Source organism: Ursus arctos, unplaced genomic scaffold (genome assembly GCF_023065955.2).
Source record: "Ursus arctos isolate Adak ecotype North America unplaced genomic scaffold, UrsArc2.0 scaffold_2, whole genome shotgun sequence".
Classification (NCBI taxonomy): domain Eukaryota; kingdom Metazoa; phylum Chordata; class Mammalia; order Carnivora; family Ursidae; genus Ursus; species Ursus arctos.
This window is the reverse complement of record NW_026622874.1, coordinates 19,524,247-19,540,803: the sequence shown is the minus strand read 5'-3', so window position 1 is coordinate 19,540,803 and position 16,557 is coordinate 19,524,247. Positions and strand designations below refer to the sequence as shown.

General features: G+C 37.4%; 1 protein-coding gene and 1 pseudogene across 1 annotated transcript in view; one reads left to right on the top strand and one right to left on the bottom strand.

Moving 5' to 3' along the window:
- Nucleotides 1-16,557, bottom strand: part of AXDND1 (axonemal dynein light chain domain containing 1) — a 96,753-nt gene that overhangs the window by 59,417 nt on the left and 20,779 nt on the right. The window contains exons 10-11 of the mRNA XM_026509260.4: nt 4,072-4,212; nt 3,050-3,154 (exon numbers count right to left, since the gene is read on the bottom strand). Coding sequence (XP_026365045.3) covers nt 3,050-3,154; nt 4,072-4,212 — 246 coding nt within the window. The remainder of the gene's footprint in view (nt 1-3,049; nt 3,155-4,071; nt 4,213-16,557) is intronic.
- LOC113262970 (inosine triphosphate pyrophosphatase-like) lies at nt 9,534-12,611 on the top strand (annotated as a pseudogene).

The window sequence follows — 16,557 nt, the reverse complement described above, 5'->3', positions numbered from 1 at the left end:
GGATCATGACCTGAGCAGAAGGCAGACACTTAACCAATTGAGCCACCCAGGCACCCCAGACAGTGATTTTAAAAAGAGAATTAATGACCCTTGTTTATAATAGCAAAAGAAATAAATTCAGAAATAAACTCATTGTCCAATAATAAGGGGTTGGTCAAATAAAATATATGATAGAGCTCTATGATGAAAATACTCTGCTGCTAATTAAAGATCTTGTTGTTGTTAATACTTTGGTACATGGGAAAACTTTTCATGTTGTAACATGAGATAACCCAAATGTAAATTATATATTCAGTTTGATCTCATTTATATAAAAAATACATAGAAATGGAAAAAAGAAAAATATATCAAAATATTAATAGTGTTTACCTCTGAGAGAAAAAATTATGGGTGCTCTTTATTTCCTTATTTGTTTCGATTTTCCTAATTTTCAATAAAAATGTTATTATTTTTTAAAGTATAACTAAAAATTTCTAATCACAAAAATAAATCCTACTTCAAACTTTCTCCTTTTCCTTCCCTTTCTCTCTGGTTTTAGATGTTCTTATAATGGACATTAGCACAAAAGAAGTTCTAACTTATTTTTACTAATTAATTCAACAAATATCTGTTTAGTGCCTACCAAATGCCAGGTACCATACAAAACAAAACAAAACAAAACTTTGCCCTTATAAAGTTTATTCAGAAGAGATAACCAACAAACAAAAAAGTAAAATATAGTAAATAGTGATAGTGCAACAGATGGAAATCAATCAGGGAAAGGGGATTGAGAGGACAAAATGTACTGTGGTTTTAAATGGAGGGAGATGAGCAAAGGTCTGAAGGAAGGAGGGAGGAAGCTACTCAGCTCTCTGGGAGGGGGAAGAAAATTCCAGGCCCCAAGGTGGGAGCCTGTCTGGTATGTTCAAGGAACAGCACAAAGGCAGCAGTTCTGAAATAAAGTAGGAGAAGTCAGAGAAATTCTGGTAGGTTGAGTCTTGTAAACCATTTTTAAAAAAACATGGCCCTTTACTCTAAGATGGGGAGCTACTACAGAATTTCGGGCAGAGAAATGACATTATTGGGGTCAAATTTTAATAGATCATACTGAAACCACACAAAAATGTAAAGACAGATGGAAATTAAGATGGACATACTAATGTTTCAGCAAGGTTTGACTCTTGAGTTGAACAAATTTTTCTCTTCCTCATTCTTAAAGACCCCACCCCTTCACTTGTGCTTCTGTGGGATCCTCTGTTCCAGGAACTTGATATCGAAGTTGATACCCGGTAACCAGACTCAGATGGCCCAGCACAAGCACTAGTCATGAGACCACCTTAAAGACATGAGGACTGTGGCTGGCAGCACATACCAGATTCCTAGCGAAACTGGCAGATCCTGTGTTTTCCTATACAACCCCTCAGCCTTTTACCCAGGGCAGTCTGCAGTTTTGAAGGCATTAGCCTGCTCCGGCCTCCTTTGCCCGGCAAAGTAATGAAACTATTGTTCCTCTTTATCCCCAAACTCAGTCTTTGTGTTGTATTTCGGCTCCAGAGCACAGAGGATAAGAAGGGTGAATTATCTATAGAAAACAGCAATATATTCAGTGCACAAAAAATGATCAAGGTACCCTTCTCATTCTAGTAAGGAACAAAATAGAATAAAAGTAAGAATATATCTCTGAATTCAGATTTTTTATACATTTGTGTTTTTCTTGACATTTTAAAAAAATACAGTCACTCTTCAACACATTTTTTTAAAAAAGCAAAAGACTACACTGAATTAAAAGGATCATAAAACAAGATACAATGTGTGGCCCTAGATTGGATACTAGTTTGGACAACCCTATGTAAAATACGTTTGGGGAATAATTGGGAAAATTTGGATATGACCTTGGTAATTTGTGAAGTGAAACTTTACTGAAATCGGTAGAGACTGTGGGCTAAAAAAAACAGGCTGTATAACAGTACATACAGTACAATTAAAACAATGCATGTGTGCACATATACATAGAAACAAAAGGATATACACTAAGTCATGTATAGCAGTAATCTATGGATGGTGAAACTCATATTTTTAATTCATTTTTGCTTGTTTGTATTTTCTACTTACAAGGCACATATAACGCTTCTATGATAATATAATATTATTTTTAATCAATAAGAAAAATTAAAAATACAATCAGATATACCCAAGAGCATCCTAGTAATCAGAACTCTAACCAAAAATGAAATAGAGTAGAGGTCACCAAACTACAGCCTGTGGGTTTAAATATAGCCCACCACTTGTGTTTTGTATAAACACGAGCTAAGAATTTTAGATTTTTAGTTTTTCACATATTTTACTTTTTATATTTTTAATGGTTAAAAAAGCAATAGGATAACAATTTTTGTGACACATGAAAATGTTATACCTTCAAATTTCAGTGTCAATAAAGTTTTATTGGAACATAGCCATGTTCTGGTATTGCCCTTGCCTGCCTTTACACTACAGTGGCACACATTATAAAGGCCAAGCTGATTGAGTAGCTGCATCAGAAACCATATCTCACCATCTGACTGTTTACAGGAAAAGTTTGCTAACCCCTAAAATAGGACAAAAACATTAAGATCATAGTAGATTTATTAAAATCTAAAAATGAACTAGAGTCATACCACTAATTAGGAAATTGCAAACAAACACCAGATACCTTTTCATACCCACCAGATTGATAAAAGATATGGACAAAAGGGAAATCTCATACACCGATGAGAGGATATACTGGTACGACTACTTTGTAGAGCATTTGGCAACATCCTAGCATGACAAGGGTATGCATAGCCTATGACTCAGTAATTCCACTTCTAGGGATACCTCCCTGGAAAATTCACACAAGAAGACATGTATGAGATCTGTATTAAACAGGGCCTGGAGGAGTTAATAAATACATTTATTAGAAGTTCCCTGTATATATATATTAACTCCTTCAGGCACTGTTGTAATAAAAAACTTCAAATGTTTCCATAAAATTTTGTTTCTTCAAATAAGTGTGAAGCATGTATGACACAATGGCTAACATCTGGTAACTCACTTAGCATTCTTTTCAGCATCTAAAAGAGCTTGTGCCAAATCCTTGTGGGCCTTTTCTGCTTCCTTTGTTAATTTCATATCATGTGCCCGAACCAGACACAGTTCCCTGAAACAAAGCAAAGAAATTTTAGATTCATAGTTGAAGAGTTCCAAAATGTCTCTACCCAGGAAATCGATTTATACTCAGGAATCTTCCCAGTTATGTGTACATTTCTTCCTAGTTTTTACACCTTATAAACTAAATCAAGAAATCTAGTGTCCATTTGGATGGAATTCTGTCAGGTTTGGCAATGGAATCCGGTTGGCTAGAAAGGGCAGAAAGATGATGTGAGAGAGCCTCTCGAATGGAGAGAAGGCAGATGCTAACAGGCAAGGCCACCAGGCTGCTCTATCCTACCCTCTGACATGCCTATCTTATCCTTTTCATTCTTGCCACGAATTGTCTTGACACAGGTTAGATGATCACTAACTTGATTGCTATGTAACACTTATCCTCTTTGGGATTTAAACCTTAACATCCTTAATCATGGCACTGCTCTGTAAACATGATTAAGATGAACATAGCAGTCCTAGAAGGAGAACAGGAATCGTTTCCCTAACAAACATACACAAAGCCCTAGTTTTGTGTTAATCTTTGTAACCCAGGTCTCTATTTCTATATCCAGTCCTTTCTGTTCTCTTCCTAAACCCCCAAAAAGGAAAAAAGCGTCCTCACTTTTAATCATTCTACTTCTCCTGTTTTTTATTCTCTTTAGAGACACGGTTTTGACTTGTGTTTTGGGTTTAAGATAATCACAGATTTTGGGGCGCCTGGGTGGTACAGCGGTTAAGCGTTTGCCTTCGGCTCAGGGCGTGATCCCAGCGTTATGGGATCGAGCCCCACCTCAGGCTACTCCGCTAGGAGCCTGCTTCTTCCTCTCCCACTCCCCCTGTTTGTGTTCCCTCTCTTGCTGGCTGTCTCTATCTCTGTTGAATAAATAAATTAAATCTTTAAAAAAAAAAAAAGATAATCACAGATTTTACCTCGTCAGTTCTTCAATAACATTCTTAAAATTGTACAGTTCTTCTAAAATGCGCTGGTCCATCATTCGCTGAGTTACCAAGTCTTTGTAGAAATCAATCATCTGCCGGGCAATTTGGTCAAGCATTTGTACGTACCGCTCTCTGCAAGAGAAAGAAGACAAGGTATCATGCAAAAAAAATAAAAAGGAAAAAAGAGCCAGAAAATATATGAAAGAAAAAGCAATGTTAGGGAAAGAAACAGTAGATACTCATAAAAGATACGCAAGAACAAGCTAGGAAAAGAAAGGGATCTGACATGTATATTCCTGTCACACTCACATGAGCAAATGAACTATGGAGGATTTTAACCAGAGTCATAATCATTTGGAATGTAATGTCTGAGATGTCGAACAAAATGAGGACTTCTTTTACTTCTTTTCTAAATTACAAACTCTATGAGGATAGAAACCACGTCTTATGTATTTATACAGAATGGGATTTTTTATAAATAGTTGAATTCATGAATAAAACCACATTTCTCAAGTTGGTTAAATGTAAATAACAACTGTTCAAAAATGAACAAAGACCCGAAATTCAAAGAAGTCATTTCTTTCAGTTCTGAATAAAACCAAATATTTGGAAGTGATTACAAATGATAAATTACAAATACCATCCTGAGCAGCCTTTATTTATATTAAAAGTGATCTGGGTGTTCTATCGTAAGCCTGAGACTGCTGAATTACAATATCTTTGAGTTCGAATGGTCATTTAGTTTAATCTCTCACCCATAACAGAAAGAATCATCCAGCCCTTGCTTAAACACCTAATTACAAAGAGTTTATCAGTTCAATATGCAGTTCACACACTGGGAAGTGTCGATTTTAAAAACACCTTCTTTAGGACATTCCCTCCTGGAAATACATGGACAAAATACTCTGAAAGGTCTTCTTATTACAATACAACTAGATCCATGACAGAGCGTATTTTCTGAAGCATTATTGGGCTTGCAGGAAAAAACAGAAGTCTCTAGGGGTGACAAACAAAAACAATAAACAAAATACAATAAGCTAAGAATGGAGTGGGAAATGGTAATCGGTAATCACCAGGCAAATCCAAGGTCATGGCTGCCCCAGTAAAAATAACATTGGGTGGAAAGCGTAAGATGACAGAGTAGGAAGATTCTGAACTCACATCCTCCCATGGACACACCAAGGCCGCAACTACATACAGCGCAACTTACTCTGAGAAAGACCAGAAGACTAGCAGAACAGTACTTCCACAGCTAAAGGCATAAATAAAAAGCTACATGAAGAAGGGTAGGCGGGGCAGAGAGGCAATCAAGAACTCAACCCCTGAAGCAGAGACCCACAAGCAGGAGGGATATCACAGGTGTGGAGGCTCCCCACTGAGGAGATAGGGGTTCAAGCCTCACACTGGGCAACCCTTGCCCTGGGGATCTGCACTGGGAAGATGAGCTACCATAACATTGCCCCCACTCATGCTCTCTCTCTCAAATAAATAAATAAAATCTTTAAACAAAATTTAAAGGGTGCAGCACAGCAGAGCTACCCCAATAGCCATGTCTGTGTGCCGTGCACAGCCCCAAAGGCTTCCCTTCACAAAGACTCCCTGGCCTTGCAGCCGAGGTATGGCTTTGAAAATCAGCAGGGCTTACTCCAGGAGAGCCAGAGGGTGATAGGAACTGAGATTCTGTTCTTAAAGGGCTGCCACATAGTATCACTCACTCTGAGACCCAACACAAAGGCAGCAGTTTAAGAAGCACCTGGGCCGTAATGAAGGAGACTTACTGACAAATTTTAGGGTGTGTGATGGAGGGACAGGGACCTATAGGAAATTTCTTCAGGAACAAAAGTGCTGGTAAGCACTTTTTTTTCTGCCTTCCTTCAGCCTAGATGGCCTGACACTGGCACGTACCAGTTCTGACACTCTCCATCTACCTTGCTAGCACCCCTGGACTCATCCCAGCATTCCCCTGCAGACCCACCCTGGCAATTGTGTCTTCCAAAGCAACTACTGTCCTGTTACACCCAGCAGGTAGCCTCAGCCATGACAGACACTCCTCCAGAGTGACTCCTACCCTGCCCCTGCTCTTGTGCATAGGCACGTGCTCTCTCTTAAATAAACAAATAAATAAATAAATAAATAAATAATAAAGAAATAAATCAGACAGTTAAATACAAAGGGTATTATAGATAAACCTCATGATAACCATAGGTCATGATCTCAGGGTCATGAGATTGAGCCTCATGTCAGGCTCTGCACTAGACATGGAGCCTGCTAAAGATTCTTTCTCTCCCTCTCCCTCTGCTCCTCCCCTGCTCAAGTGCACATGCACACACTCTCTTAAATAAATAAATAAATAAACAAACAAAATAGACTTAAATACATAGGGTGCTATAGATAAACCTCATGATAACAAAAACCAAAAACCTATAATAAGTGCACAAGAAATCATAAAGAGAAAGGAATTCAAGCATAAAACTAAAGAAAATCATCGAATCGCAAGACAAGAAAGGGACAGAGAAGAATTACAAAAAGAACCAGACAGGTGCCCGGCTGGCTCAGTCAGTAAGTATGCAACTCTTGCTCTTGGAGTTATAAGTTCAAGCCTCAAGTTAGGTGTAGAAATAAAAATAAAATCTTAAAAAAAAAAAAAAAAGAACCAGAAAAAATTAACAAAATTACAAAAGTACAAACTTATCAATAATTACTTTAAATGTAAATGGACTAAAGGTTCCAAGCAAAAGACATAAGGAGATTAAATGGATAAAAATAAATAAGACTCCTATATGCTGCCTACAAGAGACTCACTTAAAATATAAAGACATATGCAAAATAAAAGTGAAGGGATGGAAAAACATATTCCATGCAAATGGAAATGAAAAAAAGCTGGGGTAGCAATAATTACATGACACAAAATAAACTTTAGAAGAACAAACATAACAAGAGACAAAGAATAGCATTACATAATGATAAAGGGGATATAGCAATTTATTTACCAACAAATTCAACTACATAGAAGAAATAGATAAATTCCGAGAAACATACAATCTTCCCAGAATGAATCAGGAAGAAATAGAAAATCTAAATAGATGAATTACTAATAATTAAATTGAATCAATAAACAAAAAACTCTCAAAACCAACAGAAGTCAGGACCAGAGTGCTACAAAGGTAAACTCTACAAAACATTTAAAGAAGGGTTAATATCTATTCTCAATCTATTCCAAAAAATAGAAAAGGAAGAATTGTTTCAAATTCATTCCATAAGGACAGCACTCCCCTGATAGCCAAACCAAAGATACCACGAAGGAAGGAAGGAAGGAAGGAAGGAAGGAAGGAAGGAAGGAAGGAAGGAAGGAAGGAAAGAAATTAGAAGCCAATATCCCTAATGAATACAGATGCAAAAATCCTCAACAAAATATTAGCAAACCAAATTCAACAATATATTAAAAGAACATTCACCAAAATTAAGTGCAATTTATTCCAGGGATGCAAGGATGGGTCAATATCCACAAATCAATGTGATACACCACATTAACAAAATGGAGAATAAAAACCATATAGTCATCTCAATAGATGCAGAAAAATCATTTGGCAAATTCAACATCCATTCATGATAAAAACTCTTGACAAAATGATTGAGAGGGAACAAAACTCAATATAATAATGGCTATCTGTGACAAACCCACAGCTAACATACTCAGTGGTGAAAAGGTGAAAGATTTTCTCTAAGATCAGTAACAAAACAAGTGTGTTTACTCTTGCCACCTTTATTCAACATAGTACTAGAAGTCCTAGCCACAGCAATCAGACAAGAAACAAAAATAAAAAGCAACGAAATTAGTAAGGAAGAAATAAAACTATTTGCAGATGACATAATACTATACATAGAAAACCCTAAAGATGCCACCAAAAAACTATTATAATAAATGAATTCAGTAAATTTGCAGGATATAAAATTAATATACAGAAATGTGTTGTGTTTTTATATACTAATAAACTAGCAGAATGAGAAATTAAGAAAACAATCCCATTTACAATTGCACCAAAAATAATAAAATACCTAGAAATAAATTTTACCAAGGAGATGGAAGACCTATACTCTGAAAACTATAAGATACTGATGAAAGAAATTAAAGGTAACACAAACAAATGGAAAGATACAACCTGCTCATGGATTTTAAGAATTAATATCATTCAAATGTCCATACTGCCCAAAGCAATCTACAGGTTCAGTGAAATCTCTATCAAAATACTAACAGGGGTGCTTGGGTGGCTCAGTTGGTTAAGCATCTACCTTCATCTCTGGTCATGATCCTGGGGTCCTGGGATCAAGGCCCATGTCAGGCTCCCTGCTGAACAGGGAGTCTGCTTCTCCCTCTGCCCTGCTTGTGCTTGCTCACTCTCTCTCTCTCTCTCAAATAAATAAATAAAATCTTTTTTAAAAATACTAACAACATTTTTTACAGAACTAGAACAAATAACCCTAAATTCATATGGAATCTTAAAGGACCCCAAATAGCCAAAACAATCTTGAGAAAGGAGAACAAACCTGAAGGTATCACACTCCCAGATTTCAAATTATACGACAATGCATTGGTAATCAGAACTGTGTGGTACTAGCACAAAAACAGACACATGGATCAATGGAATAAAACAGAGAGCCCAGAAATAAACCCACATTTATATGGTCAATTAATCTATGACAAAGGAGGCAGGAATATACAATGGGGAAAAGACAATCTCTTTGATAAATAGTATTGAGAAAACTGGACAAACATAAGCAAAGGAATGAAAGTAGACCACTATCTTATACTATATAAAAAAATAAACTCAAAATGGATTAAAGACTTAAATGTGAGCCCCAAAACCATAAAACTCCTAAAAAAAAAAAAAAAGCCATAATCTCTCTGATATCAGTCTTAGCAATATATTTTTTGGATTTATCTCTTCAAAAAAGGGCAACCCAAACAAAAATAAACAGTGGGACTATACCAAAATAAAAAAGCTTTTGCACATTGAAGTGCAAAAGTGAAACAGGCAATCTACTGAATGGGAGATATTTGCAAACGATATACCCAATAGGGAGCTAATATCCAAAATATATAAAGAAATCATACAACTTAACACCAATAAAACAATCTGATTTAAAAATGGGCAGAAGGGGCACCTGGGTGGCTCAGGTCATGATCCCAGGGTCCTGGAATGGAGCCCCACCTCAGGCTCCCTGCTCTCGGAGAGACAGCTTCTCCCTCTCCTCCCCACTCATGCGCTCGTGCTCTCTCTCTCTCAAATAAATAAATAAATCTTTAAAAATAAATAAATAAAAATAAAAATGGTCAGAAGACATGAATTTCCCAAAATTTTCCTTTTCCCAAAAATTCATAAAGATGGCCAACAAGCACATGAAAAGATGCTCAACATCACTAAATCATCAGGGAAATGCACATCAAAACCACAATGAGCTTTCCTGCGCCGCCACCAAAGGATGAGTGTTTGTCGGGCACCATCGGCCAAGTAGGCCAAGGGGCAGCGTCTACGGGTGCAACAGAGCCTATGAGGTGAAGATGAATGAAGGGCATCCTGATGTTTTCCAGAAACTGCTCACAGGATGGCTGTGATAAAAACTCTAGGAGCACAACTGCATATAATGAGGTAGCTGCAGATGAATATTCAAGTCCAAAACTATCGTAGTTAAAATTCATTGCCTCAAAGGCATGCAATTGGAAGGAAAATGAATTGGTCAATAAGACTTGAATTTGAACAGATGATGAAAATCAGTATTTTATTTAACATTGATCACCTCATAATAAGTTAATACAGAAAAATACATGTTTGAGTACTTGTAACTGCTGGGCAATAAAGTCTATTAACTTTAAAATAAAAAATAAAAAACCCACAATGAGATATCACCTCATACCTGTCAGAATGGCTAGAATCAAAAAGACCCAAAATAAGAAGTGTTGGTGAGGATGTGGAGAAAAAGGAACCCTCACGCACTGTTAGTGAGAATGTAAATTGGTGCAGCACTATGAAAATAATATGGAGGTACCTCAAAAACTTAAAAATAAAAATACCATATGGTCTAGTAATTCCACTTCTGAATATTTACCTGAAGAACGTGAAAACATTAATTTGAAAAGATATATGCACTCCTATGTTTATCGCAGCCTATTTACAATAACCAAAATATAGAAGCAACCTAAGTATCCATCAATAGATGAATGGATAAAGAGATGGTGGGATATATATATATATATATATCAGAATATAAGTCAGTCAATAAAAAAAAAGAAATCTTGCTATTTGTGATATGAATGGACCTAAAGGTTATTATGCTAAGAAACAAGTCAGAGAAAGACAAATACCATCTGATTTCACTTATATGTAGAATCTAAAAAACAAAACAAAGAAAACAGAAACAGACTCATAAATACAGAGAACAAACTGGTGGTTGCCAGAGGGGAAGGCGTAAAGGGCTAGGCAAAACAGCTGAAGGGGATTAAGAGGCACAAACTCCCAGTTATAAAATAAATAAGTTATGAGGATGTGAAGTACAGCACAGGGAATATAGTCAAAAATATTGTATTAACTTTATCGTGACTTATCATGGAGAATATCTCATAATGTATATAGTGTCAAATCACTACGTTATACATCTGATGCTAATATAATATTGCAGTCAACTATACTTCAGTTAAAAATAAATAAATAAATTTTTTAAAAGAAAACTACCCAGAACACAGCACAGAGATAAGGAGATGGAAATGAAGAAAAAGAGATTAAGAGACAAAAAGCATAAGATGACAATGTCTAATATAAATCTAATCAGAGTTCCAGAAAAAGAGAGAAAATGGAAAACAGACATTTATCAAAGAGATCACTATTGATAATTTTCCAAAACTTATTAAGGACATTAATGTATACATAGGATTGTGGTATAGCTATAGGTATAAGAAAAATAAAAAGAAATCCAGAGGAACTAAATGTACTCTCCTGCATGAAGTAACAACAATAACAACAACAAAAAAAGACAAAATATGTGGAACAATTTTCAAGACACGTGTGACACAAAAATTTTCAAGACACTGGATATAAGGCAATGAAAGAAAGTAATCACTGAGAGACCAGAAGTAAATAAAGTAAGCCCTATGATTGTTCCAACTTTTGGACTTGAAAGGCCAAAGCACAAGGACAAAGAACCCAGGAGAAGCCCAGTGGATTCCCTTAGTTAAGGAGACAGACCTAAGAGTCTAGGGAGAGGAAAGAGGACAGGGTACCACAGAGAAAAGAGCTGTACAGAAAGATCCCCTGGAGGTCTGCAGAGGGTCCTTCTCAAGTATTCAGCTAAGTAATGATCAGGACATCAATGTGAAGAATTTATCAGAGGCCAGGGAAGGAGCCAGCTGAAAAGATCAATAGCCAAGAGCACCCAGCACTCACTGGCTCAAAATAATGCTGGTTCCAACTAGTCAGACTGGAAAAACTTATGATTTATGGGTCATTGGATATAGTACAAAGAAAAGTCTTGCCTAAGTATTCAGAAATAATTAGCCCTAAATTAAGCACTGTTCTGGTCCCACCTGAAGGCCCAAAAGGATCAAATTATTTTCAAGTAGCTTAATCATATTCCAGATCAAAGTTCAAGAATATTTCTAGAAATAGAAAAATACACAGCTGGATGCTAAAATTCACCATGTCTGCCATCCAGTCAAATTTATCAGGCATGCAAAGAAGTCAGAAAACACACCTATGAGAAGAAAAAAATTGACCGGGAACTGGCAAAAATGTTAGAATTAACAGACATGGACATTAAAAGCTGAAGGAGGTCATTCAGATTCTAGGAAATAAGTTTCCATGAACTTTGGTGGCACAGAAATTGACCTGCCAGAGTTCCAGGGACAGCCCAATGAGATTTCCACACACAAGTGTCAGGAAACAGTTCGCCAGGTACAGGGGCCTGTACTGGTGGAGGATATCCATCCGTGCTTCAGTGCCTTTGGGAGCCTCTCTGGCCCCTACATAAAGTGGTTTCTGGAGAAGTTAAAGCCTGAAGGTCTCTACCAGCTTCTGGCTGGGTTTGAGGACAGATTTGCCTGTGTGCTCTGCACACTTGTGCTCAGCACCAGGGACCCCAGCAAGCCAGTGGCCCTGTTCAGGGGGCCAGATCATGGTGCCCCAAGTCTTCCAGGACTTTGGCTGGGACCCCTGCTTTCAGCCTGATGGATACGAGCAGGCATATGCAAAGATGCCCATAGCTGAGAAGAACACCATCTCCCATCACTTTCAGGCCCTGCTTGAGCTACAAAAACACTTCTGCACCTGACTCTTCTGGTAGCCAGTGATGATTGCCCTGGCTGGGGATCTGGGGAAGACCAGCCTGAAACCTCCCCCATCAGACAGTCACCCCTCCAAGTACTGCCTTCAGGGTTACCACTTCCTAGGGGTGTTGAGATAGCCTCACCAGCCCTGTTTGGAGGAGCAGTTGGCTCTGCTTGGAGAAACTTTGGGAAAGGGACCCCACTGTCATGCCCTTGAGGATTCAATGGTCCCTCCCACAGCTTCCTGGTCTGGGATCCTGAAAGGACCTTAGATGTTAAACTGGCCATGGCAGAATTGAGGCTTTGGGAAGAAACACACAAATAGCCCTAGATGTTTTTAAGATGCAGCAAATAAAAATACTGAAAGCACTTGCTTCCAATATAAAATGGATATATCACCTTTGGGGCAAAAAACATAACTATATTCTATATGTTTGCACTGTTAAGTAGAGACATGGAAGATATTTTTGAAAAGACCCAAAATGAGCTTTTAGAGATGAAAACTACAATGTCTGAGTTGAACATCACTGGGTAGGATTAAAAGCAGATTAAATACTGCAGAAGAAAAGATTAGTGAACTTGAAGACAGAGCAATAGAAACTATACAAAGTGAAGAGAAAAAGACTAAAAATAAGAAAAAATGTTCAAAGCATCAGTAATCCCTGGGACTCTCTCATTATTCATGGCCTGATATATGAGTAAATAGACTCCCCTGAAAAGGGAGGAGGGCAGAAAAATACTTGGAAAAAAAACTAGCCAAAAAATTCCCATATTTGGGGCGCCTGGGTGGCACAGCAGTTAAGCGTCTGCCTTCGGCTCAGGGCGTGATCCCGGCGTTATGGGATCGAGCCCCACATCAGGCTCTTCCGCTGTGAGCCTGCTTCTTCCTCTCCCACTCCCCCTGCTTGTGTTCCCTCCCTCGCTGGCTGTCTCTATCTCTGTCGAATAAATAAATAAAATCTTTAAAAAAAAATAAAAAATAAAAAAATTCCCATATTTGATGAAAAACATAAACTCACAAATCCAAAAGCTCGATGAACGCCAAGCAGAAGAAACATGAAGAAAATTACACCAAGGTCTATCATAATTAATTGCTCAAAAGCAATGATATGATGCTCACAACTTAGTGAATTCTACAAAATAATGGTCGGAAAACATTTCAGCAGTTAAAATTGAGGTGTGAGTAAAGCAACCAGTCTGAAAAGACTACATGTTGTATGATCCCAACTCTATCACATTCTGGAAAAGAAAAAAATATAGAGACAGTAGAATGATTGGTGGCTGCTGTGGGTTTGAGGGAACGGGAATGGAGGAGGGATAAACAGGTGATGCGTGGGGGGTTCAGGGCCATGAAAATGTTCTGTATAACACTGTAATGGTGGTGATACTGCATGAAATCAACATTGACTAACTAGTGTGCTTTCCACATATAGTATATTTCATTAAGAAAACTTGAAAGAACTGGGGATATTTAGACTGGATAAGAAAATGCATAAGAGGGAAAACAAAAATGGCTATTTTCAAACACCTAAAGGCTACAAGGTAAAAGAAAGAACCAAGTTATTCTGAGTATTTTCATGGCACAAAATAAGGATTAGTGGGTAAAGTTATAGAAAAGCAGATTATATTTATATAAAGTAGCTATTTAATTTTCTTAGTAGGTGATATTTGATACATAAAGGAATATGTGCAAATGAGGAATCACAATGATGAAATGACCGTGAACACTTTATAACTTTTTTATTGAGATAAATTTACATGTCAAAACATTCACCCTTTAAACTATGTAATACTGTTTAGTATTTTCAAAAAGTTGTACAACTATTAGCACTATCTAATTCCAGAGTATTTTCTCATCCCCCTACACTGCAAAAATCCTTAATGGTACCTGTTAGCAATCACTCTTCCTCTTTCTCCCAGTCCCTACTGCTACTACTAATCTACTTTCTGTCTGCAGGTGCCTCTTCTGGACATTTCTTATAAGTGGAATATTACAATATCGTGACCTTTTGTGACTGGCTTCTTTCACTTAGAGTGTTTTCAAAGTTCATCCATGTTATATCATGTATAAGTACTTCATTCCTTTTTATGATTGAAAAATATGCATTTGTCAAAACCCATAGAACAATACAACACAAAAAACTAAACCATAATGTAACCTATGGACTTCAGTTAACCATAGTATATCAATATTGGTTCATTAATTATAACAAATACACCACATTAATACCAGATGTTAATAAAGAAAGAAACTGTATATGGAAAAGGGGGATAAATAGAAACTCTTTATTATCTGTTCAATTCCGTAAATTTAAAACTATCCTTATAAAGAACCTTTTACCTTTTACAAGAAAGTCGGGGCATCTGGGCGGCTCAGTCGGTTGAGCACCTGACTTTTTTTTTTTTTTTTTTAAATTTATTTGTCAGAGAGAAAGAGAGAGAACACACAAGCAGGGGGAGCAGCAGGCAGAGGGAGAAGGAGGCTCCCCGCTGAGCAAGGAGCCTGATGTGGGACTTGATCCTGGGATCATGACCTGACCCGAAAGCAGACACTTAACCGCCTGAGCCACCCAGGTGTCCCAGAGCACCCAACTCTTGATTTTGGGTCAGATCTTGATCTCAGGATCCTAGGATCAAGCCCTGTGACCAGCTCCCCACTCAGCAGGAAGAAGGCTTGTCCCCCTTTCTCTCTGCCCCTTCCCCTGCTCATGCATGTGCTCTCTCTCTCTCTCTCTAAAATAAACAAGTAAATCTTTAAAAATAAATAAAAGAAAGTCAGACGAGCATTTTTAAAAAATTAATAGGTAAATAACAAACTAGGAGCAAACTACTGTACTATATACTGTATTCTTTTTTAAATTTTTTTTTAAATATTTTATTTATTTATTTATTTGACAGAGAGAGAGAGACAGCCAGCGAGAGAGGGAACACAAGCAGGGGGAGTGGAAGAGGAAAAAGCAGGCTTCCCGCAGAGGAGCCTGATGCAGGGCTGGATCCCAGAACTCCGCGATCACGCCCTGAGCCTAAGGCAGACGCTTAACGACTGAGCCACCCAGGCGCCCTATATACTGTATTCTTACAATATAGTAAGCTAGAGAAAAGATGTTATTAAGAAAATCGTGAGGAAGAGAAAATACATTTACAGTACTGGACTGTAAAAAATCTGCTAGAAGTGAACCTGTGCAGTTCAAACCCAAGTTGTTCAAGGGTCAACTGTATATATGCTACATGATCCCATTTATATGAAGTTCCTAAATAGGTGAAACTAATGTAAGAGGGAAAGAAGTCAAAACTCCTGGAGAAGTGGGGGTGGGCATTTACTGGGAAAGAGCACTAGGGACCTTTGTGGGGTGATGGTAATCCTCCATATGTTGTTAAGAGTTTTTATTTGTCAAAAGTCTATAAAGGCAGACAAGATTTGTGTTTCTCGATACATGTAAATTTTACTCAAAATGAAAAAAAAAGGCAAATAAATAATGAACTCTGTTTGTTTAATGATATACATGACAATGTATTTAGGGGGAAATACACTGAAGTCAGCAATTTACTTTGAAGTACATGAAATTGATGGATGGACAGAAGGATGGCTAGATGGATAGACAAGTGATAAAGCAAATAGAGGTAAATGTTAACAGCAGAATCTAGATAGTAGGTATGTGTGCGTTCACATTAAAATTATTTCTGTTTTGGGGCACTCAGGTGGCTCAGTCGGTTAAGTGACCAACTCTTGATTTCAGCGTGGACAAGCCCTGTGTGGGACTCCATGCTCAGCGCAATCCTGCTTGAGGATTCTCTCCTTCTCCCTCTGCCCCTCCCTCTGCTCCTACTCTCTCTCTCTCTCCTTTGTCTCTCTTAAAAAAAAACTTAAAATAAAATCATTTCCATTTTTACAGATATTTGGAAATTTCCATAATAAAATATTGTAAAAAACAAAAATAACAACTGAAAAAACTGAAAAAAAGTCAGGTGCCTGCCACATCCAAAGATATTTATAGTGTCAACCAAAAAGATTACAACAGCATCCCTATTTCTTTCTAATGTAAGAATCTTGTTTAGCTCATACCCAATGCGGCAGTTTATTCCTCCTCCTATAAAAAAAATGTTATTATGAAACTCTGTTGCATATGAAAACTTCCTTCTTGGATGCCTGGGTGGCTCAGTCA